A 25,925-nucleotide genomic window follows, 5' to 3' on the forward strand; every position below is an offset into this window, starting at 1 on the left:
AAGGACAGAGTTGTGTTTGTTTCACGTGCTACAAAACCATTAGATGGAGTCTGAAGAAAGACACTCTTATTGAACTAATTAATCCATGGCTCTGTTCTAGCACACAGCGGTGCTCTCTTCATACACAAGTACATGTCTGGGGGCTCCTCTTCCATAAGGCTTCATTGTTGCTTATGCAAAACATGCATACATTGTGCATTATTTTTTTTATCACGCCTACACAGTTAGGTGTGAAATCATGCATGAAAGCAAGCGGTCAAGATGATCTAAACTTCCTAGACAAACCCCCAAGACAAGACCGGCATTCAGGAATGAATATATCAATGAATAAACATGCTGCTTTGCCCCTTTAACCTAAGGAACTTACTTCTTTCCTCGCAGGCAGCTGTAAAATGAAGCCATGGTGTCGATGTATGGCAAGACACTGCAGTTATCCTTATTGCATCCTTTGTGTTAAAAAGAAGAAGAAAGAAAGAAACAAAAAGAAAATAAGAAAGAAAGAAAATCCTTTTAGATGTCGAAAAAAAAAAAGAACGGCTCTCAATCCTTAAATCTGCCTTGCCGTATTATTAATCCTGTTTACATGCATAATCTAGAGCAATAGGGATGAGAGATTACTTTGAGAGGAATCCCCCTTCACAAAGAATGCAATATCCTTGTAGGGCAAGGTAAAAGTGTGCTCCAAGAAACTGCCTTCAGTCAGTGAGCATGCTCCTTCTCTCTCTCTCTCTCTCTTGCTCGCTCGCTCTCTCCCTCACGGTTCCTCTTTCTCTCCACCCCTAGCTGCCGTCACCTAATCCCCACGGCCCGCTGCTATTGTTTTAACCGAGCAAAGCCTTTAAAGCCAAGTTGACGAGTGAGTTCTGTATTAATTAGGTGGGGGGAGAGAGACACGCACCATCTTCCTGTCTATAAAATCATTAGAATCCTGCTACAACTGTGAAAACACACTAAGCGCCGGGATCTCAAGTGCATCACGCGATTTATTTCATTTCTTCTGAATGAAAATCCAATTATCATCAAAGACCTCTTCTCAGGTTTACTGAGCATACCTGGCGAGTCAGGGCTTTACATCTTGCAGGCTGTTTAAAAAGTCTTCCTCCATTTTCCTGGGATTTCTGGCATCAACTGAGACTGAGGTGACCAGATCTTCTAGGCAGTTGTCCAACTGTCCCCGTTTACTAGGAAAGAAAAATAATACGTAGGGCGCAAAACCACAAAATACAAGTCTCTAATCCTTAAACATAACAACAGCACAGGTCTTTTTTTCCTCCAGTTTTCTCAGGCAGTTTTTTTTTCCTTCTTTCAGACCTGAAAGTGAAAATTCTTCTTGTATCCTCCTTACGCTCATCAATTACACTAAAAGAGAATGGAGAGGAGAAAAGTGATCCGGGCTAGCCGACACTTCTCCTCTTTCTCACCGAAGACATCTGGCCAGCACGAATTGAGCACCTCGGCGAAACTTAAGTATATATCCTGCTAATACTTTTTTTTTTTTTCAGCTTGGTGGAATGTTGGTCAGCTCTGAAAAAAAGGTTGGTATTTCCTGGAAGGTTTCCCCCACCTCAAAAAAAAAAAAAAAAAAAAATCCATATGTGCTTTTATTCAGAGGTTCATTTCTCTGGAAGTGTGTCCAAAAAATGCAATAAAATAAGACACTCTTTGAGGTACTGAGCAGAGTTTGTCTTCACTTTAAGAATACATTATTTATGCAAAAATGACATGTAGGCTGAACTTCACAAGTAGGTATGTCTTAAATAGTTTTGACGAATACTCACACTCACTATGCAGACATTTTATGCAAAACTATTAAACTTTTTCTTTAAATTAGTTTCTATGAAGTTCTCTACAACCTCATATACAATGCCATTTCCATTTAAAATCTTGGTGTGATGGAGTCCCACTGGACTCGGTGTGAGGCCCCTCTTCATTTACTTCTGTCAAATCCCCCCTATCCTTTCGAGACTTTTCACTGCCTCGAGTTTCTCGAGTACACCCCTGCAGAGCGCTGTTTCTTTTCCTTCGCAAACCTCTCGGCATTCCAGCTCACATCTGGAACACATCTTCGAAGGCCGCGCTTGAGCCTGGGCTCTAATTAAGGCCGTGTATCTCGAACTGTAAATAACTGACAAAAAAAACAAAACAGAGTGTAGGAAAGACAAGGAATAATGCACGACTGTCCACCAAGCAGATGAAACCAGTCGTCATATTCACAAATCATGAACATGAACTGGTTTAAACATTATGTTCTGCCTACTGTAAGAACACATCCCAGTTAAAACAACCTGAGAACAGGCCTAAAGCAGTTTGTGTGTGTGTGTGTGTGTGTGTGTGTATGTATCTGGGTTAAGTCTTTCTTCTGCATAAAAAAGGGACCCTGCTGAGTTTGCACAGCTTGATCAATCACCCCAGCCCCCTTTCGCTCTGCGTGTGAGCCTTTAACTTTACCTCCCCCTTTTCTGCAGACCCTTTAACACTCTGTGTGTGGCACTTTCTGAAAGTACTCTCCCCAAATTTTACAGGATGACAATGCTATGATAATTGTGCCCTAAGTTTTACAATGCAGCACCCTCTTTTGCAAGGCTCACAAAGGGTTATTAAAGACAAGTGGTCAAATAAAGTTAGTTAGCGAAACAACAGGTTTTATCGACTGAAAACAGGCTTATGTGTATTTAATAAGCTTAAAACTAGTGCCATGCATATTTGGTGGAACCAAATGAACAGGATAGCTTAAGTATAATCACACAGCAATTATTGTTTTAATTGTAGATTACAAAATACAACTTTTTACTGCTTAGGATTTTCCTTCAATTTAAAAGACTTATAAATAAGGGGGAAAAAATTCTCTTAGAAAATTGGGTCCAGGTACCCCTTTATTCCACTTTTTAAAATTTACACGATAATGGGGAACATTAATAACAACTAGTTGTATCAGAGTTGTACACCTAAATGTTTAACCTAATCTCCAGTAACTAAAAACAATTAGAAATAACCCTTTAGAATTTTTATAAATTCACATGATGATAATGATATGAATACAATGCTCACTCACACATTTTCTATACTGCTTCATCCTGTACACATGAGGCGGAATACACCCTGGACTGCGTGCCAATCCACACACCCACCCACACACACACACACACATACACACACATATATACGCTCATTCACACACTACTGGCAATTTGGGAGTGTCATTAAGCCTGATCTGCATGTCTTTGGACTGTGGGAGGAAACCGGAGCACCCAGGGGAAACCCACCAAGCATGGGGAGAACATGAAACTTTGGATGACTGATGTACAGTATTTTACTTCACACCTAAAATGGCTCCTAACAATAAAAAAATGAACAAAACCAGACATAACACCATTCGACCTTTTTCTCTGTTGTCATCCAAAGACGGAATCGGCCAAGAATGGTTACCAAATTAAAGAAGGACATCATCTTTGTGTGGAACATCATTAAATAATAGTCAATAATGTTCAGCTTTGTGAGATGCCATTAGTTTACCATTTGCTGTAATTTATACTCATCATCTATACCGCTTTGTAAACAGGAGGGAGAGACTTAGGACATAGAGCGGTGTACACCTTGGATGGTGTGCCAATCCATCGCAATCCATCACAGGACACACACATACACACACTCAATTCACACACACTGGGCAATTTGGAAACGCAAAAAAACGGAGTACCTAGAGAAAACTCACCAAGCACAGAGAGAACATGCAACCTCTATGCAAGCAGTCCCAAGATGGAACCCATACCATGGAGGTGCACAGCGACAGTACAAACCCCATGCCACCATGCCGCCTGTAATTCATGCTCACATCGGAAATACGTTTGTGCCTACAGATCCAGACCTTTGGGCCACCCTAGGTATCAGGCTTCACCCAGACGATGCAAATAAAGTGATACTGTATGTTGCAATGGCTTGTTTAGTATTATTTTCTCGACTTAAATACTATAAACCACGACATTGTTATATGAGTATGCAGGGCAAATTCAAGCTCTATAGAAAGGAATAAGTAAAGTCATGCACATCATGAGCAAAGATCAGAGCAATAATTTGTCTTTTTAACTTTATTAGTCGATTAATCGATTCGAAGTTAGACACAAGATAACCACCACCAACCCCCCCCCCCACACACACAAACAAACACACGTGTGTTTGAGAGCACTTCACTAGACCTTTGTCTGATGAAAAAAAATAAAGAGAAGTTTTTTGTTTTACAATGTTTCTGAAAGAACCGTTTCAAGTCCAAATACTCAGGAAGTTGGTAAATAGTTCAAGCAATATTTGATACATTTATACACACACACACTATGTTCGTTAATTTAAATAACACGTACACGCGAAAACCGACTCTTGACAGTTTTGACGGTTTAACAGCTGTTTGTCGGTGTATTCGACGCGCGTGCTGCTGGTCACATATCGCGCGAGACAACCAATTAAAAAACTCCGCACGTGAAGAACTCCACCAGACTTCACAAAGATTTCCAACCCAACGCCCGTCTCCTCCGTGCTGGCAGTGTTTGTTATATATGCACAAAGACTCCCAGTGAAACATAAAGGAACACCAAAACGTTAAAGGGGTCAAACTAAACATGTAAACACGCTACTTACATGATCAACAAGGCCGTAGGATCGAGCTGTTATCCATCAAAACCTGAAAGACGACTGATTTGCTCCAATTATACAGCATGGAGCCAGATAACTGTTTAATTTAAATATACTAAGGCCTAACAGCGCCATCTGCCGGTTAGAACGCATTTCCCTCACTCGTCGTCTATATGTTGTGTACAAGGGTGGTGGGTCGCCTGGAGCCTAAGAGTATACCCTTTAGCCTAATCTCCATGTCTCTGGGAGAACTGTGGGAGGAAACTGGAGTACCTGGAGGAAACCCATCAAGCACCGGGAGAACATGCAAGCTCCATGCATACAGACTCCAAGGTGGGAATCGAACCAAGACCCTGGAAGTGCTAATCACCAGAGGTGGAAAGTAATGATTTACATTTACTCGCATTACTGTAATTGAGTAGATTTTTGTGTACTTTTACTTTTTAAAGTAGTTTTCAAAATCTGTAATTTTACTTTTACTTAGGTATGTTTTGTTTAAAGTTTTGTACTTCACTACATTTTAAATAGTATTCGCTACTGAGTAAAAAATAAATGAATGAAAATGAAAAATAATACAACAGGGAAGGAAAAAATGGCACCCCAGAAACCACTGCACTGATTGATTGATGGATGTGGAGAACAAACGATCTAAATTCACAAGAACGATGAAGTCGGACAAAACATATGCCAGTGATGCAGAACCAGCTAAAAGTGAAATGCCATCAAATTCTTAAGAAGCAAACCCCTGGTCATATTTAAGCGACCACTTTGATTTCAAGCACAACAAAGGAAACAGATTTATTATGCAAGGGTGTTCCATTCCCCATCCCACCCCCACTGTTAAAAAAAAAGTAACTCAGTAATCTGAGTAAATTTTTAATAAGCTACTTTTTACTTAAGTAGATTTTTATAAGGGTAACTTTACTTGTATTTCAGTAAAAGTTCACTAAAGTATCAGTACTTTTACTTAAGTACAAAATGTTATTACTCTTTCCACCTTTGCTAATCACTAAGCCACCATGTCACACACATTTCAAAAATGATAAATCGTACATTTACTGGCCAGGCTATTTTTATTTTTATTTAATAGCCCAGTGCTTTCCCTAAAGCCCATGAAGTATGTATTTTTTTTAATCAGTTAAAATTGTGGAAATCACAAATAAATTTTATCATGGTGTTGTTGTTAGTCTTTTGTCTGCCCCCATCAAGGGGTCACCACAGCAAACCATCTGATTCGCACACAATTTGGCACAGGTTTTATGCAATATGTCCTTCCTGGTGCACCCCTCTTATTTTAGCCAGGCTTGTGACCTGCACTGCACTGGGAATTGAACCTGGGCCTTCCACATGGCAGGTAAGAATCAATGTCCCCTATTTTCATCATGGTGTATGATTCTAAAAGGATAATTCTGCATGTTTAAATGCCCAGCAAAAATGCTCACACTGGCCCTTTATGGCCAATTCTCTCTATATTTTGTATAGAGGAAAATGCTTAAGTGAGAACAGACTTGTTTGTTTCATGTATTCACTAACTCCGCCCATGTGCAGATCCTGACACCCACATGCTAGCATTACCTGTGAACCTCCAGTGCGGTCAACTTGCTGCCGTTCCTCACGCTGCTCCAATGTTTCGGCAGATATATTATTACCTCACAATATGACTTTCAAAGATGATGCTGCCTTACATTTGTCACACTCCCTAAATATATATATATGTGTGTGTGTGTGTGTGTGTTTGACCAACAAAATATTTCCTGAAAAAATACCTACTTCTGGCCAAAAAGAAGACTATAAAAGAATCAGAAGAAAAGGAGAATATATATAGTCATTATTTATTATTGCCCATTTATGACAAAATGGTGAAAGTGTTACCTATTAGGTATTTGTGAAAGTTCTTATTCTAATATACAACAGAAACTGACCATATGCATAAACTCATATTTTGTGACCAACATAATCCGAAAACGTTTACCAACAGCAATGATATAGTACATAATATAGTATATACTGTCACATATAGTATATACTGTACACATAGTCACATGTAGTATACTGTATATTATTTTATCTATATATGTTGTTTATTTGAACACTGGAAGGAGAGTTGCTTATTACTTGTGTTGCTTATTATGTGTGCTTTTGAACACATGCACAAAACATAGCAGTTATGCACTAGTAAAGTGAAAAACAAATATTGGTCAGTAGCCGTGGCGTTTAAACCACTGAGCCCGGGCCACCACGTCGTTGGCATAATCATCTCCTGTGGTACCGATGTCCATGCGTTCATACGTGCGGACGTTGCCTGGGCCAGCGTTGTAGGCTGAGATTCCCCCTAAACACGTGAGAAACATGACAGAGGACAGTAATAAATTAAATGTGAACAAATTTATTGTAATAAACCATAATAGGATAAAAGTTACCACTCAGAAGATCTTTGTATTGATTTGCAACAGTGATACTAAGAGGATACTTATTGCCATTTATTTGATGATTTTTTAAATAAAAAAAATACAAATCTGAACATGTCTAAGTTGCTAAGGGATGAAAAAAAGTTCAAAAGCCATACAATGGTCCTCTCATATACTTGTGAATGAATTTTCAACCTCTTGTTTGTCAGTTAATGCAACACAAAGTGTCAGTTTGTACCTTTAAATTGGTGCTCCTTGGGCCAGCTGGGGAATTTCTTTTGAATTTCCTTTATGAATCCTATTAGAATTTCAGTGCCTTGGATGACATGTTCCTCGCTGTTCCAGGCTCCCCTTGGAGTGTGATTATGCTTGTCAACCTAAAGACAATACAAGTGAGCAAGATCATATCTATTCCATGTATACGCCATGTATACATGGTGGAGCTTATTCACATCATTAAATTTGTGCATGACTCCTTTATTCAAATGACCTTGCCGAGATTTTAAAACTTTAATGAAGGGTTCATTGGTAATCTGATTTTGGAATAGTCTTCCAATTAGTGTCTAACTTCCCTAATCACTGAGCCACCAGTGAACTGGTTACAAATCACTATAAAATCCTTAATGCATTACAAATGATATATTTTCAACAAGTAACCATAACATTTTGGAGTAAATTTCTTATTTTTACTGCATCAAAATCCATAAGCTTCATCATGTTGACTTGTTTTTCTAACATGGAGTAATCCTTGGCCAGTCCTTTTAACAACTGTAACTTCTACTCTTACCTCACATCCTAACTGCATTACAAAGGGTTTAACTCTAACCGTACCTGCATGAGACCAAAGCCGTTGCCATGGTCTCCCCAGCCATTCACAAGCACTGCCCCAGCCCTCGACTCTCTGGATATGATGCCTGCAATGACAGCTGGGTCCATCTGCTTCGCTCTGGCGACTTTAATGATAATGCTCTTGTACTGGTCCATCTTATTCAGATCATGCTCAGCCAGTTTGTACGATGCTTCCACCCCTATGAACGGAATTATTCACTGATAATCTTTTCCCCATGTCCAATTTCGAAACAAACATGCAGTAATGTGCACCTTTTATAGTACCTTTTACAGTAAGTTTGTCCTGCCTAGCTGTTCTTTCTGATGCCCCAGTAGTTTGTATCTTTGTGACGTCTCCAAAAATGCAGGCTAAGAAAGAAATTACAAAGAGAATCCGAAAACACAGAGAATCAGCCAGCTTTGCAGAAATTAGGATAAACATACAGTATGGATAACTACTGTATAAAGCATTTAATAAAAAACAAAAAATGTTAATCAGGTACTTAAATATACTCACCCATGATGGTGCTTTTTACCCTGAACAGAGAATGGAGCTGTAAGTGAGGACAGTTGTAACTGTTATTGCATATATACTGTATATCCCTAAATACTTCCTCTAAATAAAGCAGGAGGAGACATGTTTCAGTGCAACGCCCCAAGATTAATGATTCATTTTATACACCAGTCAGAGCAACCTCCGACTCTAGCGGCTACAGCAGTGTACACTTAATTGTTAATATGAATTAATTATTATAATTAATATAATAATCACATTAATTATATAATTGGTAATTTTATGTATTTTAAGGAGAACTTCCGGTTATGTGCTAAAGGTGACATAGCCTACGGCACACATATTTCACAGTACATAAAAATCTACCTGGTAATCTCTACAAATTATACAAACTAGAAAAGCATCAAAATAGCAGAAGTAGAAATTGTTCAGTATTTTGTTATTATTATTAGTTATTGATTTGTCATTTCAATTTTGCCATTTTTATAATTTTTAAAAATATTACTTTTTATTATTAATATATTAAAATAACAATAATTTCAGTGTCAAAAAAATGTAATCTGTGGTAACCTTCTCATGCTATGCAACATCATTAGCAATACAGACAGCAATGTAAAAGTTGAGGATCAGTGTCCCTGTCCTATCCTCAGTAAAATGTTTCAAGAAGGTGGCGTTAGCTAAGACTTATTAAATGAGGTGCACTTTCACATCTGTACAACTCAATCTAAATTAAAAAAGGTTTTGAGGTGAATTAAGCTAATTTGCTAATGTTACTTGTCTATATTAGCACATCTATCAATAAATGTAATGTTAGACTAGCATCTGTTATACTAGCTATCATAATTGGTAAAATGCTAAATTTTAGCTACATACACTTCTCTCAGAAAGTATTGGAATGGCAAGGCCAATTTTAACTCCCCCCCTTTCCCCTCCCCCATACATCGAAGACATTTGGAGATAATATCAAGGGATATAAAGCAAAAATCTCTTTCGATCTGTCTGACACACCCAGACGTACAATCACCCTGACACTCATTCTGTGTGTTGAAATAGGATTAAGGTGAAAGAGAAAGAGGGAGAGGGAGAGAGAGAAATTTATGCTGCATATCCCTTGATCTCAACCCAAAATGTCTTAAATATTTAGTAAATAAATAGAATGGCTCTGTCGGTCAAATACTTTGTAACAAGACTTTATGAAGCTAGAATGTGATTTCTCTGCTTCTGTGTTTCTGTTGAGCTACTTATGGCATTCCTGAGATAGCAGTGGTTCTGACCCAATTTTCCCCCCGGACCATCATGATTTATTCTAATGCCATGCTTTTGGTTGGAGTTCTCATCACATTGAGACACTGCTGCTGAGGACAGTCCCAGATGGTCTGTGATAACTTAGGATGGTTTAACCCAATTATTATAGAGAGGGCTTTGGACTTCGAAGGCTTGTGACTGCAATTGTTTGAACAGTTTTGTACCCATCATTGGACAGTTGGCACGCTCAATGAAATTGACTTTATGTTAACTTAAACACAGTTTACGTTATAAAACTGCACCTTTGACTCTATTGCACACATTTATAGGAGATAATAGTCACTCAATGTAGTATTACCCAAATGATGATATGTTTTCTTTTGAGTTTTGTTTTTTCAATGGTTCTTCCTCATGTCATCTCAGGGAATTTTTACCTTGTCACCATGCCTCTAGCTTGTTCATTTATTTATTTATTTATTTATTTATATTTGGAATCTTTATTCCTGTAAAGCTGCTTTGCAACAATGTCCACTGTTAAAAGCGTGATACAAATAATGGACTTTAATTTACTTTCGCACTGTCTTCTTCAATTACTTTGACCAAAAATTTATCACGAAGTATTCCAATTTATTGTTTTATATTAACCTCACACACAAATGCCTACAGTGTATAGCAAAAAAACAACAGCAACAACAACAACAACAACAAAAAAACAGAAATTCCTTGCTGTTCCTATACTTTTGAAGAAAACACTATGTCCCTTAAAAAAATTTGAACAGCAAGAAAAGAAAAGAAAAATTAAATATTTTGCTTTAAAATAATGGATACCATTTGGAAAAAATGATCTTTATTGTTTAATGTCCCTTTGATATTTCAGCTATTTAATGTGCAAGCTTCATCTAAATAAAATTAAGGACATTTATATAATATGTCTACATGTAAAATATGGCATTTAAAGGAATAACTTTTACATTAGCCAAGATACAAATCTATGAACCCATTCCCCTATGGGCAGCACCTGGGGTGGGGTAGGGGGTATTACCAAGCAGTGCTGGAGGGTCTGAGGGAGCGTAGTGCGGTACGGGGTGTGATTTAGAGCAAATGTTGTATCTTTCTAAAACAAAAATGAGAAAAAAAACAAAGCAAAAGAATTGACAAAGTTTATTAGCCAAATTTATTTATTCTATCTTACATGAGACAAATGTCTCTTTAGGAGCACTGGGAATCTTTTACGCATCAGCTCTGTCATGCATTTATGAAGACTTAATGAAAACTGACACGACTGGAGCATCCGAGAAAACAGCTCGCCAAGACAGGCTGGGGCAGCGCTTGTTGATGGCTGGGACTTATGCAGGTTTGTTTAAAGCACTGTTTCAGTAATCATAGTGCCTTAGCTGTTCTTTCTGCAATTGTGAAATTCTGACAATTCCAGCTGGAACTGAACCTCTTGCTACACTGTTTCGGTTTCATGAGGGTAACTCATGAGGGTTTGTCGATGTGTTATGTTATGTGGTTGTTTTAAACCTGTGTAGCTGTTTTCAAGGATCAATCACTGTGCTTACTATGGGACTCAAAACTGTTGTTTGTGAGTGTAAGTAAGTGGGGAGGACATAAACAACAATGTCAAAAACATGACAGCAGGTGGACTGACTACTCTAACACGATGTCTCTGGGTGTGAATGAGTATGTGGATGTGAAGAAGGTTGAAGTAATAAACTAAAGGAATTCCAATATGCTAAGAAGAACCATTGTGTGATTTTACAGTTAAATTGATTAAATTAATCGTAAAAGATTTGACAATATTCACAATATGCATTAATCTTGTTACGTTTATTATTGTTACAATTATTATTAGTGGCACGGTGGCTTAGTGGTTAGCACTGTCACCTTGCACCTCCAGGGCCTGGGTTTGATTCCCACGTCAGGTCTGTATGTATGGGGTTTGCATGTTCTCCCTGTGCTTGGTGGGTTTGCCCTGGGTTCTTTGGTTTCCTCCTACAGTCCAAAGACATGCAGATTAGGCTAATTTCCGTTTTCAAATTGCCCATTATGTATGTGTGAATGTTGACTGGAGGTCCTACCAGGGTCCTCCCAGTGGGAATAAATACAATGGTCACCACTGGCCTCCACTGCAGAGGTTCATGGATGGATGAATGGATTATTATTATTGTTTGGTCATGAAAATGACCGGAAAATAACTATCATGTGATTTTTGCTTATATGACCCATTCAAAAAAATAATAATTCTGTTATGTTTGGGTGGTTGGTTAAAATGAACTCAAATTCAGTTTATCATATTACCTATTTTGTGCTAAAAAAAAAAAGGATACTGCACAATCCTGAGCCATATATATTTTTATATACAAAATAAACAAACAAACAGCAAAACAGATAATGGCTAAATGTTCTGAGTTTTAAGGGGTACTACAAAAGTAAGTTATTGCTATTACAGAAGTTATAGAGTTGATTTTTATCACCCAGACTCCACCTTTTTTTTAGTCTCTCTGTGTGTGTGTGCTTGACTGGGTGGGTTTGGGGTCACTGAGCAAAGCGAAACTAAAGTCCTGTTTGCACAGCTACTGTACAAACACGTCGTAGACATTTTTTTTGCCAACTCACGGACAAGGAAAAGATAAGAAAAGTAAGGAAAAAAAAATCCGCATACACTCACAGAAACGGGATTTTCCTTTCCGTTTAATTTTAGTTTTATTATGTATGTTATTTACAACGTATTTTCCTGTGTTCTAACGATTTGTCCTACTGTATCAGATTTCCTACCGTAGCGCAAAAGACAGTTATAATCGGTTATTCCTACTGTATCAGAAAATCCTACCTAGATAAATCAGACGTCAGGTTAGTGTTTTTAAAAAAAATAATAATAATAATAATAATGAGTAGGCATGGCGTTACAGGGTGCGGGAGGCCCTGCTGAAAAATCCCCCTTCGGGCCGCACGGTTAATTCCGGTCAGTGCTAATCTTAACACCAGTATTGGTCTGGCAGGGTAGTGACGGTCTGGTGCTGGTTTAGCTGGTGAACCAGTATACTGTAACTGTGCTGATACAGTAAGCAGTGGCGGACTGGCCATCTGGAGACCGGCCCAGTCAGTACACAAATATATAAAAAATGACGGAAACCATAATATTGCCTCTTTTTCCTACTCATATGGATGAGCGCGTCAATCGCACCGGCGCCGCCGACAGAGCGTGTGGTTGTGGGAGAGAGAGGTTGATTTACGACATCTGTCTATGGGAGTGTAGTCCAGTGCGGGAGATGCATTGTGGGTAATGAGGTCCGGTTTGTGTGAAGTTAAATGCGAGATGTAAGCTGGTATATAGAGCCTGAGTTTTGCTTTCTTTTCAGTAGTTTTTAGTTGGATTTAAGTGCAGGATTCACCCGAAAGGTTGTACTATGGCCCGACAATGCAGTCCTTCAAATAAAAGAACGGGCATCGACCAGTTTGTCCTTCTCAAACACGAGCATAAAAAAGGGCTGTTACGCTGCTGCGAGCAACATTAAAATATATAAAATATAGCGTAAAAGCTAACAGTGTGTTTATGTTATCGCGCATGCGCATGTTTTGCCCCCCCGCAATATTAGACACCTTCACTTTTAATTTACGGAGGGAGAGATATTGATCCTTTCTCGATACAGCGAATTTCTTTGAGCAAATAAATTAATTAATAATTTTAAGGAATGAAAAGGAGGAAGAAGAAAAGATGGAGCTGAAAGTTACACGAAAATAAGAAAAAGTTTTAGAGGTAAATGCTGTGAAATGCTTTAAATGAACAGTCTTTGGTGTAAAGTAAAGTTCCAGTTCCGCAGGCTCTGATGTCTCTAACATTACGGAGGCTGGATCCAGCAGCTCATCACATCCCACATCATAATACACTGGCTCATTAAAGTGGAGATTAATTTTTAAGACCAAATACTAGTATAAAAATATAACACAAACAAAAACGTAAATAAGTTCATTATTCACAGTTGTTCAGATCAGTGTAAAGATAGTAAGTGCTATAACTCCAGTGGCACAATCTGACCACATGTGCAGTGCCATGGAAAAGTATTTGCCCCTTTCTGATTTTTTTTCTTTGCATATTTGTCACACTTGTACAGTATGGGTGGAATTTCACCTAAACACTTTATGCGGAAAAGACAAATTGGCCTTTTTGTCAGTGAGATATCATGAACATTTCGCAGGGTGTATCATCGTGATGCAATGTAAGACATACCACTCATCAGTGTAAGCTGCAAGTGCAGCAGGTCAGTGATGATGAAGCAGCTGATGATGACCAACACCTCTCCCCTGATCTACCAGAGCCGAGTGTAAAGAATGGCAATCGAATTGAACAGGTAAGCTGGAATAAAATCAGTAGCAGCAATAACTCGTGCTAGTAATTATTATTGTAGTCAATATTAATTCAAAATAGTGTTTCTTAGCATTATTTTGAATTAATATCGACTACCAAAATAATTAAAATAAGAAACTAGTTCACTAGCGTAAGCTAATGCTGCTACTGATTTTATTTCAGCTTACCTGTTCAGTTTTATTGCCATTCTTTTTAAAATATTGTCTTTATAGATTTAAATTGTTGTTTGTCTTGATGTTCTTTTCTTTGTTTCTTTGTTTTACTAATATGACCTCATATATGTTCAGTGATACTTCAAATAATATGTTCAATAAGCATTGATTTCTGTATTGTGTTATATTTTTATACTTGTAACTGGTGTTAAAAATGTATCCCACATTATAGAGCCAATGTATTATGATGTGGGCTGCTGTGGGCCAGAAAGTCCTGGGCCACTTTTTGGTCCCAGTCCGCCCCTGACAGTAAGTTCAACAACAAGGTATAAAGGTTAAAATCGGTCAGTTATTTTGTGTCGTTTGCAAAATGGACCAAAAGAAATTTGATACATTCTTTCTAGGGAATTTATACGATCACCACCAAACCGGGCCTATGTGATCTAAAAACATTGAGGATGCAAAATTTCTGAGGGATTTTTGATATCTCAAACGAGTCAGCTGTGACGATGCCTTAAACTTATGTGGAAAAGGGGTTAATAACTGTGGGACACTACATTCTTTTAAAACATAAAATTCCCCCTTTTCTAAAATTATATAATAATGGTATTGGGATAACCCCTTTAAATGCATGTGCCCACTGTCTTTCTGGTGTGCCTGGGTGGCAATTGTGCAGGCTTATCATTGCTTGCAACTATGTTTCATTTTTGAGACTATATCTTTTTTGTGTCTATTCCTGCTCAAATGACATGAGGCTTTTCTAAATTTTGTTACACAACCCTCTTTTTTTGTGTTTTGAAAGGTAAATTCAGAGTATTAACAAGATACAGTTGAAAAATAAGGAACCTATCAAACTTTCAGTCTATAGTGTTTGCAATATAAACTGAATATTGTAAATGTCATTCAAAATTGCAAACTTAACTTTACATGATACACACATCTGTCAGCCTGCAGAAAAACTTTTATATTGCTAAAGAAGCCCAGAAGTTATTATGATTATTTATTTTTTTATTTGTTCTTTCTTATTTCTTCTAGTGTGCATTTTTGGAGATCTCATGAAAATCAACACAACTGGGGCGTCTTCCAAGACAGCTTCTCAGGACAACTACAAAATAATCGGTTTGTTGCTTAACTTTCATTCTATTGTTTTATCCTTGTAACTTGTTACGTAGCACGTATCTTGTTATGTTAGAAATATTACACCTGATACTTCATATATTGTTATATAAGGTGTTGAAGCCTCACATAAAATGGCTGAATATGATCTAAAGAGGATGGACATGTACAAGCCCATCATCATGAATGTTGCCAGAGCTAAAAAGTTGGACCCGGCGGTGATTGCAGGCATCATATCGAGAGAGACAAGGGCTGGGTCGCCCACATCGGGGCTTGTTAATGGCTGGGGAGATGGAGGCAACGCCTTTGGACTTATGCAGGTTTGTTGAAACAAAAAATGTGTAATGCACATCCACATTACATCAGAGGATAAATCTATTCTAGTTGTTCTTTCTTTAACTGTTAAATTTTGTTTGTCTGGGGTAAACTTTAGTGTTACTATTACTTATATACAAGGAAATATTGCTTCAAAGCGAGCTACATGGCAGATGATGTGTGATACCATTTTCTTTAGGTTGACAAACGTTACCACAGTCCAAAAGGAGACTGGGACAGTGAGGAGCACATCAATCAAGCTACTGATATTTTAATCGGTTTCATTAAAATAATTGAAGGAAATTTCCCAAACTGGTCCAAAGAGGATCACTTTAAAGGTACAAACTGTCACATTTGTGTCATTTCTGATTCCATTTTGTAAAAAATAACTAATATGATTAGTATAAAATAAGGTTTAATGTACTCTAACTTTGGTTAACATTTAAACAACTTTGTAACACTTTAAAAAATTCAGAAATATTTAAATATTTACTTATTTATTTATATACTTGCTAAAACATGAATGAACTGTTATTTTTTAAATTGAGTTAAATTTCACTTGCCATACCCAGGCATGATTATTGCCAGATCTGTTGAATCAAGAAAAAAAGAAAGAAAAGATCTTTTAAAAACAAAGTATTTGACATGTATTAATATGGAAAGGGTTACCAAGCCTTTTCTAAGCCATTATCCACAAATGGAGTACTTTGGAACACTTTCAGAAGTGGCCCGCCTAGCAAAATTACACGAAGAGCACAAGGACGACTCATCCAGGAGCTCACAAAAGAACCCAGAACAATATCTAAAGAACTACAGGGCTCACTTGCCTCAGTTAAGGTTAGAATGTTGGGCATTTTAAGCAAAAATGGTATTTATGGGAGTTCCAAGGGGAAAGCCACTGCTGATGGGGCTCATCTCACATTTGGCAAAACTATTTTAATTATCCCCAAGTATTCTGTGGACAGATGAGACAAAAGTTAGCGCAGCTCAATCATGGCATAAAGTCAGCACAGCATTTAATAAAAAGAACATCATACCAACAGTCGACATACCACTGGTGGTGGTAGTGTGATGGTCTGGCACTGTTTTGCAGCTTCAGAACCTGGACAACAACCATAAAATCTACCGGAAAAACCTAAAGGAGAATTTCTGGCCGTCAGTTTGTGACCCCAAGCTCAAGCGCTCTTGGATGATGTAGAAGGACAATGATCCGAAACACACCAGCATTAAAAACACCAGGTTTTGGAATGGCTAAAGTCTCAAATTAAATCTGATTAAGATGCTGTGGCATGACCTTAAACAGGTTCAACCCTCCAATGTGGCTAAATTAAAAATTTCTGCAAAGATTGGGCCAAAATTCCTCCACAATGAAAGACTTATTGCCAGGTATTGCAAAAACAAAAACAATTGTTGCTGCCAGGGTTGGCACAACCCTTTATTAGGTTTAGGTGGCAATTACTTTTTCACATAGGGTCAGCCAGGTTTGAACAGCTTTTTTTCCTTAATAAATGAAATCATCATTTAAAAATGTTATCTTGTATGCACTCTGGTTATCTTTGTGTATATGAACATTTGTTTAATTTGAAATATGTCAGTATGATAAATATGCGAAAAAAACTAAACAAAAAAAAAAAACTGGAGCTAGAAAAAACTTTTTTATGCCATTGTATATTCAATTCAATCCAATTTTATTTGTATAGCGCTTTTAGCAATTTTAATTGCCGCAAAGCAGCTTTATACAGTCAAAAGAATTATTTAAGTTTGTATGAAATGTGAATTTGTATGAATCAAAATGGTCAGTTTGTCCCTGGTGAGCAAGCCGAGGGCGACAGTGGCAAGGAAAAACTCCCTGAGATGGTAATAGGAAGAAACCTTGAGAGGAACCAGACTCAACAGGGAACCCATCCTCATTTGGGTGAAACAGAAAGCAGTAAATGATCTGCATTTATACAGTGTGTAGGGTGGGAGGCAGTTCAGCTATAATAGCTGATGTTAATTGATGTTAATATGGAGTCCAGGTAGTTATTGAAGACCCAGGTAGACTTGTAAGAAGTTCCAGTCATGAACTATCGAACTGTCAAGTCTCCAGAGAAACAGTTGCCAACACCAGTCAAGGCCAGAACCATTTTCTAGGTAGAGAGAATCATTCCCAGACACCAGACGCATCCCAGAGAGACACACGGGGCATCCATGTGACGAGATCTTCAGCCAGAAGCGGGGCACCAGGATGGGTCAGACAGGTCCGGAGGGCAGAGGGAGTCTGGATCACTGGCAGCTCAGGAACGACATGTGTAGCTCGACAGAGAGAGAGAGAGAAAGAGTGAAAGGGGGAGACAGGAGGAGAGAGGAAAGAGAAAGAGGGGGGGGAAGAGAAGAAGAGGAGAGATGGCAGTTAGGTATGGTCACAGTCACACAATGTATAATGTGAATGTATATTAACTGTAGAGTGCAAGCAGAGACTCCGGCAGGACTAACTATGACAGCATAACTAAAGGGAAGAGCCAGAAGGAAACACAAACATGAGGGCTTCCTGACATGTAAAGCAAACAATCACCTCACCGTCAGCAAACCTGAGTGATCAATGAGAGTGAGGAAGACAGCATCCAAACATACCAGTTCACCATAATACTCTACGTCCATGAGTCCCCCAGATCTGCTCCTTTACCTATGGCAAATCTATTTATAAAAATGCTTGGCTAAATAAATAGGTTTTTAGCCTGGACTTAAACACTGAGACTGTGTCTGAGTCCCGAACACTATTTGGAAGACTATTCCATAATTTTGGGGCTTTGTAAGAAAAAGCTCTGCCCCCAGCTGTATTTTTCATAATACGCGGTACTGACAAGCAGCCTGCATCCTTTGATCGAAGTAGGCGTGGCGGATCGTAAGACACTAGCAGTTCGCTCAGGTACTGCGGCGCGAGACCATTTAATGCTTTATATGTCAAGAGTAGTATTTTAAAATCAATGCGAAATTTCACAGGGAGCCAATGGAGTGAAGATAAGATAGGGGTGATGTGCTCGTATCTTCTGGTTTTAGTAAGGACTCTCGCTGCTGCATTCTGGACTAGCTGAAGCTTATTTATGCATCTAGCTGAACAACCAGACAGTAAGGCATTACAATAGTCCAACCTAGAGGTGATAAAAGCATGAACTAGTTTTTCTGCATTGTTTAGCGACAATAAATTTCTTATCCTGGCAATATTTCTGAGGTGAAAGAATGCTATCCTGGTAATATTATCTACATGTGCTTCAAATGAAAGGCTGGAATCAATAATCACACCAAGGTCTTTCACTGTTGCATTTGATGGAACAGAAAAGCCATCTAAAGTTACGGTGTGATCTAAAATTTTACTCCTAGCTGTATGCGGTCCTATGACTAGAACTTCTGTCTTATCCGGATTTAGCAGAAGGAAGTTGATTAGCATCCAATTTCTTATGTCCTGCACACATTGCTCAATTTTAGTAAGCTGTTTTTTCTCATCAGGTTTTGCTGAGACATATAACTGTGTATTGTCAGCATAACAATGAAAACTAATACCATGCTTACGGATTATGTTGCCCAGAGGAAGCATGTAAAGGAAAAAAAAACCGGGGGCCTAAAACTGAACCCTGCGGAACGCCAAACTCCACTAGAGAACATGCAGAATAATCACCATTTAAGTCTACATACTGATAACGATGGGTCAGATAGGATCTGAGCCAGGAGAGGGCTGTACCCTTAATTCCTACTACATTTTCTAATCTGTAAAGAAGAATAGCGTGATCAACGGTGTCAAAAGCTGCACTGAGGTCAAGTAATACAAGCATAGTTACACAACCCTGATCAGAGGCCAATAGAATGTCATTTACTACTTTAACGAGTGCTGTCTCTGTACTGTGATGAGGCCTAAATCCTGACTGATACAGTTCATGTATGCCATTTCTATGTATATATGAGCATAGCTGCTCCGCTACTATCTTTTCCAGAATCTTAGAGATAAAGGGGAGGTTTGATATTGGCCTGTAACTGGACAGCTGACAGGGGTCGAGGTCAGGTTTCTTAATTATTGGTTTGATAACTGCTAATTTAAAAGATTTTGGAACATAACCAATGCTGAGTGAAGAATTAATTATTCTCAACAGGGGTTTTGTTATTGCTGGTACTATCTGTTTAAGAAAATGTGTCGGTACAGGATCTAATATACAGGTTGATGAATTTGAAGAAGAGATGAGTGAAATTAGTTCATTCTCTTCAAGGGGAGTAAAGTATTCTAGGTTCTGATCTGACATGGCTAGATTAACATCTGCATCAATTACATTGTTCGGTTTCAAAACCTCAATTTTATGCCTAATATTTACAATATTATTATTAAAAAAGTTCATGAAGTCCCCACTATTGCATGATGTTGTTGTGGAGATTTCTGCAGTGGTCTTATTTCTGGTTATTTTGGCTACAGCATTAAATAAGAATCTAGGATTATTTTTGTTATTTTCTATAAGAGTGGAGAGATATGTTGATCTAGCTACACTAAGAGCTTTTCTATAGTTCAGCATGCTCTCTTTCCATGCTATTTGAAATACTAGTAATTTAGTTTGACGCCATTTACGTTCTAATTTTCGAGCGGTCTGTTTTAAAGTGCGGGTGTGATCGTTATACCAGGGAGCAAGTTTCTTATCTCTAATAATTTTTCTTTTGACTGGAGCTACATTATCTAAGATATAGCGAAATGTCGACTCTAAATATTCAGTCGCCTGATCGAGTTCTGTGGGGTCAGACGGTGATCTAATTGAAGTTGGGAACTCTGGGAGATTACTGATAAAACTCTGTTTGGTAGTTGATGTGAATGTACGTTTCATACGGTAGCGCGGCGCTGTGCGTACATTATTACTGTGACACACTTGAATTGAGACAAGATAGTGATCTGAGATAACTTCAGATAGTGGAATTGTGAATAAATTTCTTATACTTAATCCGAATAATATTATTAAATCTAAAGTGTGACCTGCTTTATGAGTGGGTCCTACTACAAACTGATTTACTCCTACCGAGTCCAGTATGGACATAAATGCTGTTCTCAGAGGGTCTTCTGGGTTTTCAAAATGAATATTAAAATCTCCAGCAATTAACACTTTGTCTACAGAAACGACTAGGTTTGAAAGAAAATCTGCAAATTCACTAAGAAATTCAGAGTACGGCCCTGGAGGTCTGTTCAGCGGGATCGACTGAGCTGACTTAATATAGTTAAATTCACTTATGTTACTATAAAGAATTTCAAATGAATTAAATTTGTGTCCGTGTTTTTGTACAATAGTCAAATTATCATTCTGAATAACTGCGACGCCTCCTCCTCTACCAGTTAACCGAGGCTGGTGTATGTAGCTGTATCCAGGAGGACTAGCTTCATTTAGAGCCACATACTCGTCCTGTTTAATTCAGGTTTCAGTTAAACAGAGTATATCAAATTCCTGATCCGTATTAATTTCATTAACTATAACTGCTTTAGATGCGAGAGATCTAATATTTAACAGTCCTAGCTTCAGATCAGAGGTGCCGGGTGCGCATTCAGTCTGATCCAAGTTTGTGGTCTTTATGTTAATTAAATTACTGAAACAGACTTTCTGAGTCTTTCTAAATTTGTTTTTAGCTCGGGGAACAGACACAGTCTCAATAGAGTGAACCCTGGGTGACGACTCTTTGCAGCTAGCAGACGATTGGTTTAGCCTGTCTGTCTGCTCCCTGGCCTGGGCTCTGGATTGTCACCGATTAACTAGGCCTCTTCTGAGACTATGAGCTATACTACAAGAAATGAGAGCAGCACCTTCCCGAGTGGGATGGACACCGTCCCGCCCTAACAGGCCAGCTTTGCCCTCAAAGGTCTTCCAATTATCAATAAAGCCCACGTTGTTTTCGGAGCACCACCTAGACATCCAGCGGTTCAGTGACCATAACCTGCTGTAAGTTATGTCACCACGTCTCATTGGGATGGGACCAGAGCATACTACTCCATCGGACATCGCCTTTGCTAATTTAAACACCTCTATAAAGTTGTTCTTACTAACCTCTGACTGACGAAGGCGTATATCATTAGCTCCAGCATGTACCACTATCTTGGAGAACCTGTGCTGTCCTAGAGCCCTAAGATTACCTCCTATGTCCGGTGCTCTGGCTCCCGGGATACACCTAACCACTGCCGCTGGTGCCCCTAAAGGTCTAGCTAATTTCACATGTCTCATTATAGAGTCTCCTATAACCAGAGCTCTTTCAGGTTTCTCAGTGGGTGCATCACTGAGGAGAGCAAACCTGTTAGACACGTGAAGCGCAGAAGAGGTGTGCTCCGGTGGGCTAGCCTTAGCGTTAGTATATTCACCCCAGTTGGATGCAGTCAGGATCATTTAGCTTGGATCATTTTAGTGACTCGGTTCTTTGAATCTCGTTTATCAAAATTAATGAATAGATTAGTTCGTTTCAGTTTATTTCGTTCTTTTGATCAGAAATGAAATAAAATGTTACATTTTCAATAAACAGACCCCCAACACTTCCACATACACAAATAAAGGCTATATTTGTATATTGTACAGTATATATACATAATATATTGGCTATAGTTCCAGTAATAAAAATATTACAATGCAGCTAAGGACATACAGTATGATAAACAGAATGGGCAGCTCACCTCTCATATCTTCTGGTCCAAATCATTCATTCTTTTACGTTATTAGTGTCTATGAGAGTCATGTGACAAAAGAACGAACGGTTCAGCGAGAAGACCTACGAGATTAACTACTCAGTTCTGTTTCCTGTGTACTGCAACTGCATAGCGTCTATGGGAGGCATGTGACAAAAGAACGAACAATTTGGACCAAGACCGGAGAGGTAACTACTCCTTTCTGTTTCCTGTACATAACCTTTAAAGGTTTTGTGATGCTTTGCGCATGCGCGTTTAGTATAAAACGAACAAATCACTCTCTGAGACTAGAAGACCTGAAGATAAGACCTGAAGATAAGATAGGGGTGATGTGCTCGTATCTTCTGGTTTTAGTAAGGACTCTCGCTGCTGCATTCTGGACTAGCTGAAGCTTATTTATGCATCTAGCTGAACAACCAGACAGTAAGGCATTACAATAGTCCAACCTAGAGGTGATAAAAGCATGAACTAGTTTTTCTGCATTGTTTAGCGACAATAAATTTCTTATCCTGGCAATATTTCTGAGGTGAAAGAATGCTATCCTGGTAATATTATCTACATGTGCTTCAAATGAAAGGCTGGAATCAATAATCACACCAAGGTCTTTCACTGTTGCATTTGATGGAACAGAAAAGCCATCTAAAGTTACGGTGTGATCTAAAATTTTACTCCTAGCTGTATGCGGTCCTATGACTAGAACTTCTGTCTTATCCGGATTTAGCAGAAGGAAGTTGATTAGCATCCAATTTCTTATGTCCTGCACACATTGCTCAATTTTAGTAAGCTGTTTTTTCTTATCAGGTTTTGCTGAGACATATAACTGTGTATTGTCAGCATAACAATGAAAACTAATACCATGCTTACGGATTATGTTGCCCAGAGGAAGCATGTAAAGGAAAAAAAAACCGGGGGCCTAAAACTGAACCCTGCGGAACGCCAAACTCCACTAGAGAACATGCAGAATAATCACCATTTAAGTCTACATACTGATAACGATGGGTCAGATAGGATCTGAGCCAGGAGAGGGCTGTACCCTTAATTCCTACTACATTTTCTAATCTGTGAAGAAGAATAGCGTGATCAACGGTGTCAAAAGCTGCACTGAGGTCAAGTAATACAAGCATAGTTACACAACCCTGATCAGAGGCCAATAGAATGTCATTTACTACTTTAACGAGTGCTGTCTCTGTACTGTGATGAGGCCTAAATCCTGACTGATACAGTTCATGTATGCCATTTCTATGTATATATGAGCATAGCTGCTCCGCTACTATCTTTTCCAGAATCTTAGAGATAAAGGGGAGGTTTGATATTGGCCTGTAACTGGACAGCTGACAGGGGTCGAGGTCAGGTTTCTTAATTATTGGTTTGATAACTGCTAATTTAAAAGATTTTGGAACATAACCAATGCTGAGTGAAGAATTAATTATTCTCAACAGGGGTTTTGTTATTGCTGGTACTATCTGTTTAAGAAAATGTGTCGGTACAGGATCTAATATACAGGTTGATGAATTTGAAGAAGAGATGAGTGAAATTAGTTCATTCTCTTCAAGGGGAGTAAAGTATTCTAGGTTCTGATCTGACATGGCTAGATTAACATCTGCATCAATTACATTGTTCGGTTTCAAAACCTCAATTTTATGCCTAATATTTACAATATTATTATTAAAAAAGTTCATGAAGTCCCCACTATTGCATGATGTTGTTGTGGAGATTTCTGCAGTGGTCTTATTTCTGGTTATTTTGGCTACAGCATTAAATAAGAATCTAGGATTATTTTTGTTATTTTCTATAAGAGTGGAGAGATATGTTGATCTAGCTACACTAAGAGCTTTTCTATAGTTCAGCATGCTCTCTTTCCATGCTATTTGAAATACTAGTAATTTAGTTTGACGCCATTTACGTTCTAATTTTCGAGCGGTCTGTTTTAAAGTGCGGGTGTGATCGTTATACCAGGGAGCAAGTTTCTTATCTCTAATAATTTTTCTTTTGACTGGAGCTACATTATCTAAGATATAGCGAAATGTCGACTCTAAATATTCAGTCGCCTGATCGAGTTCTGTGGGGTCAGACGGTGATCTAATTGAAGTTGGGAACTCTGGGAGATTACTGATAAAACTCTGTTTGGTAGTTGATGTGAATGTACGTTTCATACGGTAGCGCGGCGCTGTGCGTACATTATTACTGTGACACACTTGAATTGAGACAAGATAGTGATCTGAGATAACTTCAGATAGTGGAATTGTGAATAAATTTCTTATACTTAATCCGAATAATATTATTAAATCTAAAGTGTGACCTGCTTTATGAGTGGGTCCTACTACACACTGATTTACTCCTACCGAGTCCAGTATGGACATAAATGCTGTTCTCAGAGGGTCTTCTGGGTTTTTAAAATGAATATTAAAATCTCCAGCAATTAACACTTTGTCTACAGAAACGACTAGGTTTGAAAGAAAATCTGCAAATTCACTAAGAAATTCAGAGTACGGCCCTGGAGGTCTGTTCAGCGGGATCGACTGAGCTGACTTAATATAGTTAAATTCACTTATGTTACTATAAAGAATTTCAAATGAATTAAATTTGTGTCCGTGTTTTTGTACAATAGTCAAATTATCATTCTGAATAACTGCGACGCCTCCTCCTCTACCAGTTAACCGAGGCTGGTGTATGTAGCTGTATCCAGGAGGACTAGCTTCATTTAGAGCTACATACTCATCCTGTTTAATCCAGGTTTCAGTTAAACAGAGTATATCAAATTCCTGATCCGTATTAATTTCATTAACTATAACTGCTTTAGATGCGAGAGATCTAATATTTAACAGTCCTAGCTTCAGATCAGAGGTGCCGGGTGCGCATTCAGTCTGATCCAAGTTTGTGGTCTTTATGTTAATTAAATTACTGAAACAGACTTTCTGAGTCTTTCTAAATTTGTTTTTAGCTCGGGGAACAGACACAGTCTCAATAGAGTGAACCCTGGGTGACGACTCTTTGCAGCTAGCAGACGATTGGTTTAGCCTGTCTGTCTGCTCCCTGGCCTGGGCTCTGGATTGTCACCGATTAACTAGGCCTCTTCTGAGACTATGAGCTATACTACAAGAAATGAGAGCAGCACCTTCCCGAGTGGGATGGACACCGTCCCGCCCTAACAGGCCAGCTTTGCCCTCAAAGGTCTTCCAATTATCAATAAAGCCCACGTTGTTTTCGGAGCACCACCTAGACATCCAGCGGTTCAGTGACCATAACCTGCTGTAAGTTATGTCACCACGTCTCATTGGGATGGGACCAGAGCATACTACTCCATCGGACATCGCCTTCGCTAATTTAAACACCTCTATAAAGTTATTCTTACTAACCTCTGACTGACGAAGGCGTATATCATTAGCTCCAGCATGTACCACTATCTTGGAGAACCTGTGCTGTCCTAGAGCCCTAAGATTACCTCCTATGTCCGGTGCTCTGGCTCCCGGGATACACCTAACCACTGCCGCTGGTGCCCCTAAAGGTCTAGCTAATTTCACATGTCTTATTATAGAGTTTCCTATAACCAGAGCTCTTTCAGGTTTCTCAGTGGGTGCATCACTGAGGAGAGCAAACCTGTTAGACACGTGAAGCGCAGAAGAGGTGTGCTCCGGTGGGCTAGCCTTAGCGTTAGTATATTCACCCCAGTTGGATGCAGTCAGGATCA

General features: G+C 38.6%; 3 protein-coding genes across 11 annotated transcripts in view; 1 reads left to right on the top strand and 2 right to left on the bottom strand.

The window, feature by feature from the left end:
* The window catches only part of zgc:66433 (uncharacterized protein LOC321250 homolog), a 33,921-nt gene extending 29,226 nt beyond the window's left edge, over positions 1–4,695 (bottom strand). For 2 of the 8 annotated variants that reach the window (XM_053505684.1, XM_053505681.1), the window contains exon 1: positions 4,630–4,695. Coding sequence is in view for 4 of the 8 variants with exons in the window: in XM_053505677.1 (XP_053361652.1) it covers positions 368–402 (35 nt within the window). In the remaining 4 variants the exon portion in view is untranslated. Of the gene's footprint in view, positions 1–367; positions 778–1,052; positions 1,457–4,629 lie in introns of those variants that run through there. The other 6 variants (XM_053505677.1, XM_053505678.1, XM_053505680.1 and 3 more) reach the window with 6 other exon arrangements.
* Positions 4,696–6,437: 1,742 nt separating this feature from the next.
* LOC128532267 (lysozyme g-like) lies at positions 6,438–11,608 on the bottom strand. Its single transcript, XM_053506513.1, has 7 exons — positions 11,506–11,608; positions 10,661–10,732; positions 8,377–8,413; positions 8,145–8,228; positions 7,863–8,059; positions 7,270–7,408; positions 6,438–6,955 (listed from the first exon to the last, which is right to left on the bottom strand). Exons 3-7 carry the CDS (start codon positions 8,378–8,380, stop codon positions 6,822–6,824), a joined length of 558 nt encoding a protein of 185 aa, XP_053362488.1. The 5' UTR covers positions 8,381–8,413; positions 10,661–10,732; positions 11,506–11,608; the 3' UTR covers positions 6,438–6,821.
* A 536-nt stretch (positions 11,609–12,144) lies between these two features.
* LOC128532268 (lysozyme g-like) overlaps positions 12,145–25,925 on the top strand; it is a 15,018-nt gene continuing 1,237 nt past the window's right edge. Inside the window, exons 1-5 of one of the 2 annotated variants that reach the window (XM_053506515.1) lie at positions 12,145–12,259; positions 15,175–15,258; positions 15,370–15,575; positions 15,770–15,908; positions 22,371–22,426. In XM_053506515.1, coding sequence (XP_053362490.1) covers position 12,259; positions 15,175–15,258; positions 15,370–15,575; positions 15,770–15,908; positions 22,371–22,390 — 450 coding nt within the window. In that variant the 5' untranslated portion in view covers positions 12,145–12,258 and the 3' untranslated portion in view covers positions 22,391–22,426. Of the gene's footprint in view, positions 12,260–15,174; positions 15,259–15,369; positions 15,576–15,769; positions 15,909–22,370; positions 22,427–25,925 lie in introns of those variants that run through there. The other variant, XM_053506514.1, reaches the window with a different exon arrangement.

Source organism: Clarias gariepinus, chromosome 10 (assembly GCF_024256425.1).
Source record: "Clarias gariepinus isolate MV-2021 ecotype Netherlands chromosome 10, CGAR_prim_01v2, whole genome shotgun sequence".
Classification (NCBI taxonomy): domain Eukaryota; kingdom Metazoa; phylum Chordata; class Actinopteri; order Siluriformes; family Clariidae; genus Clarias; species Clarias gariepinus.

What these genes read in the sequence shown, in the direction of transcription:
- LOC128532267 (XM_053506513.1), bottom strand. An exon ending in GGACAAACTTACTGTAAAAG is followed by an intron (nt 8,060 to 8,144) that starts GTACTATAAAAG and finishes TTCCGTTCATAG; the next exon opens with GGGTGGAAGCATCGTACAAA. An exon ending in CAAGGAGCACCAATTTAAAG is followed by an intron (nt 6,956 to 7,269) that starts GTACAAACTGAC and finishes TCACGTGTTTAG; the next exon opens with GGGGAATCTCAGCCTACAAC.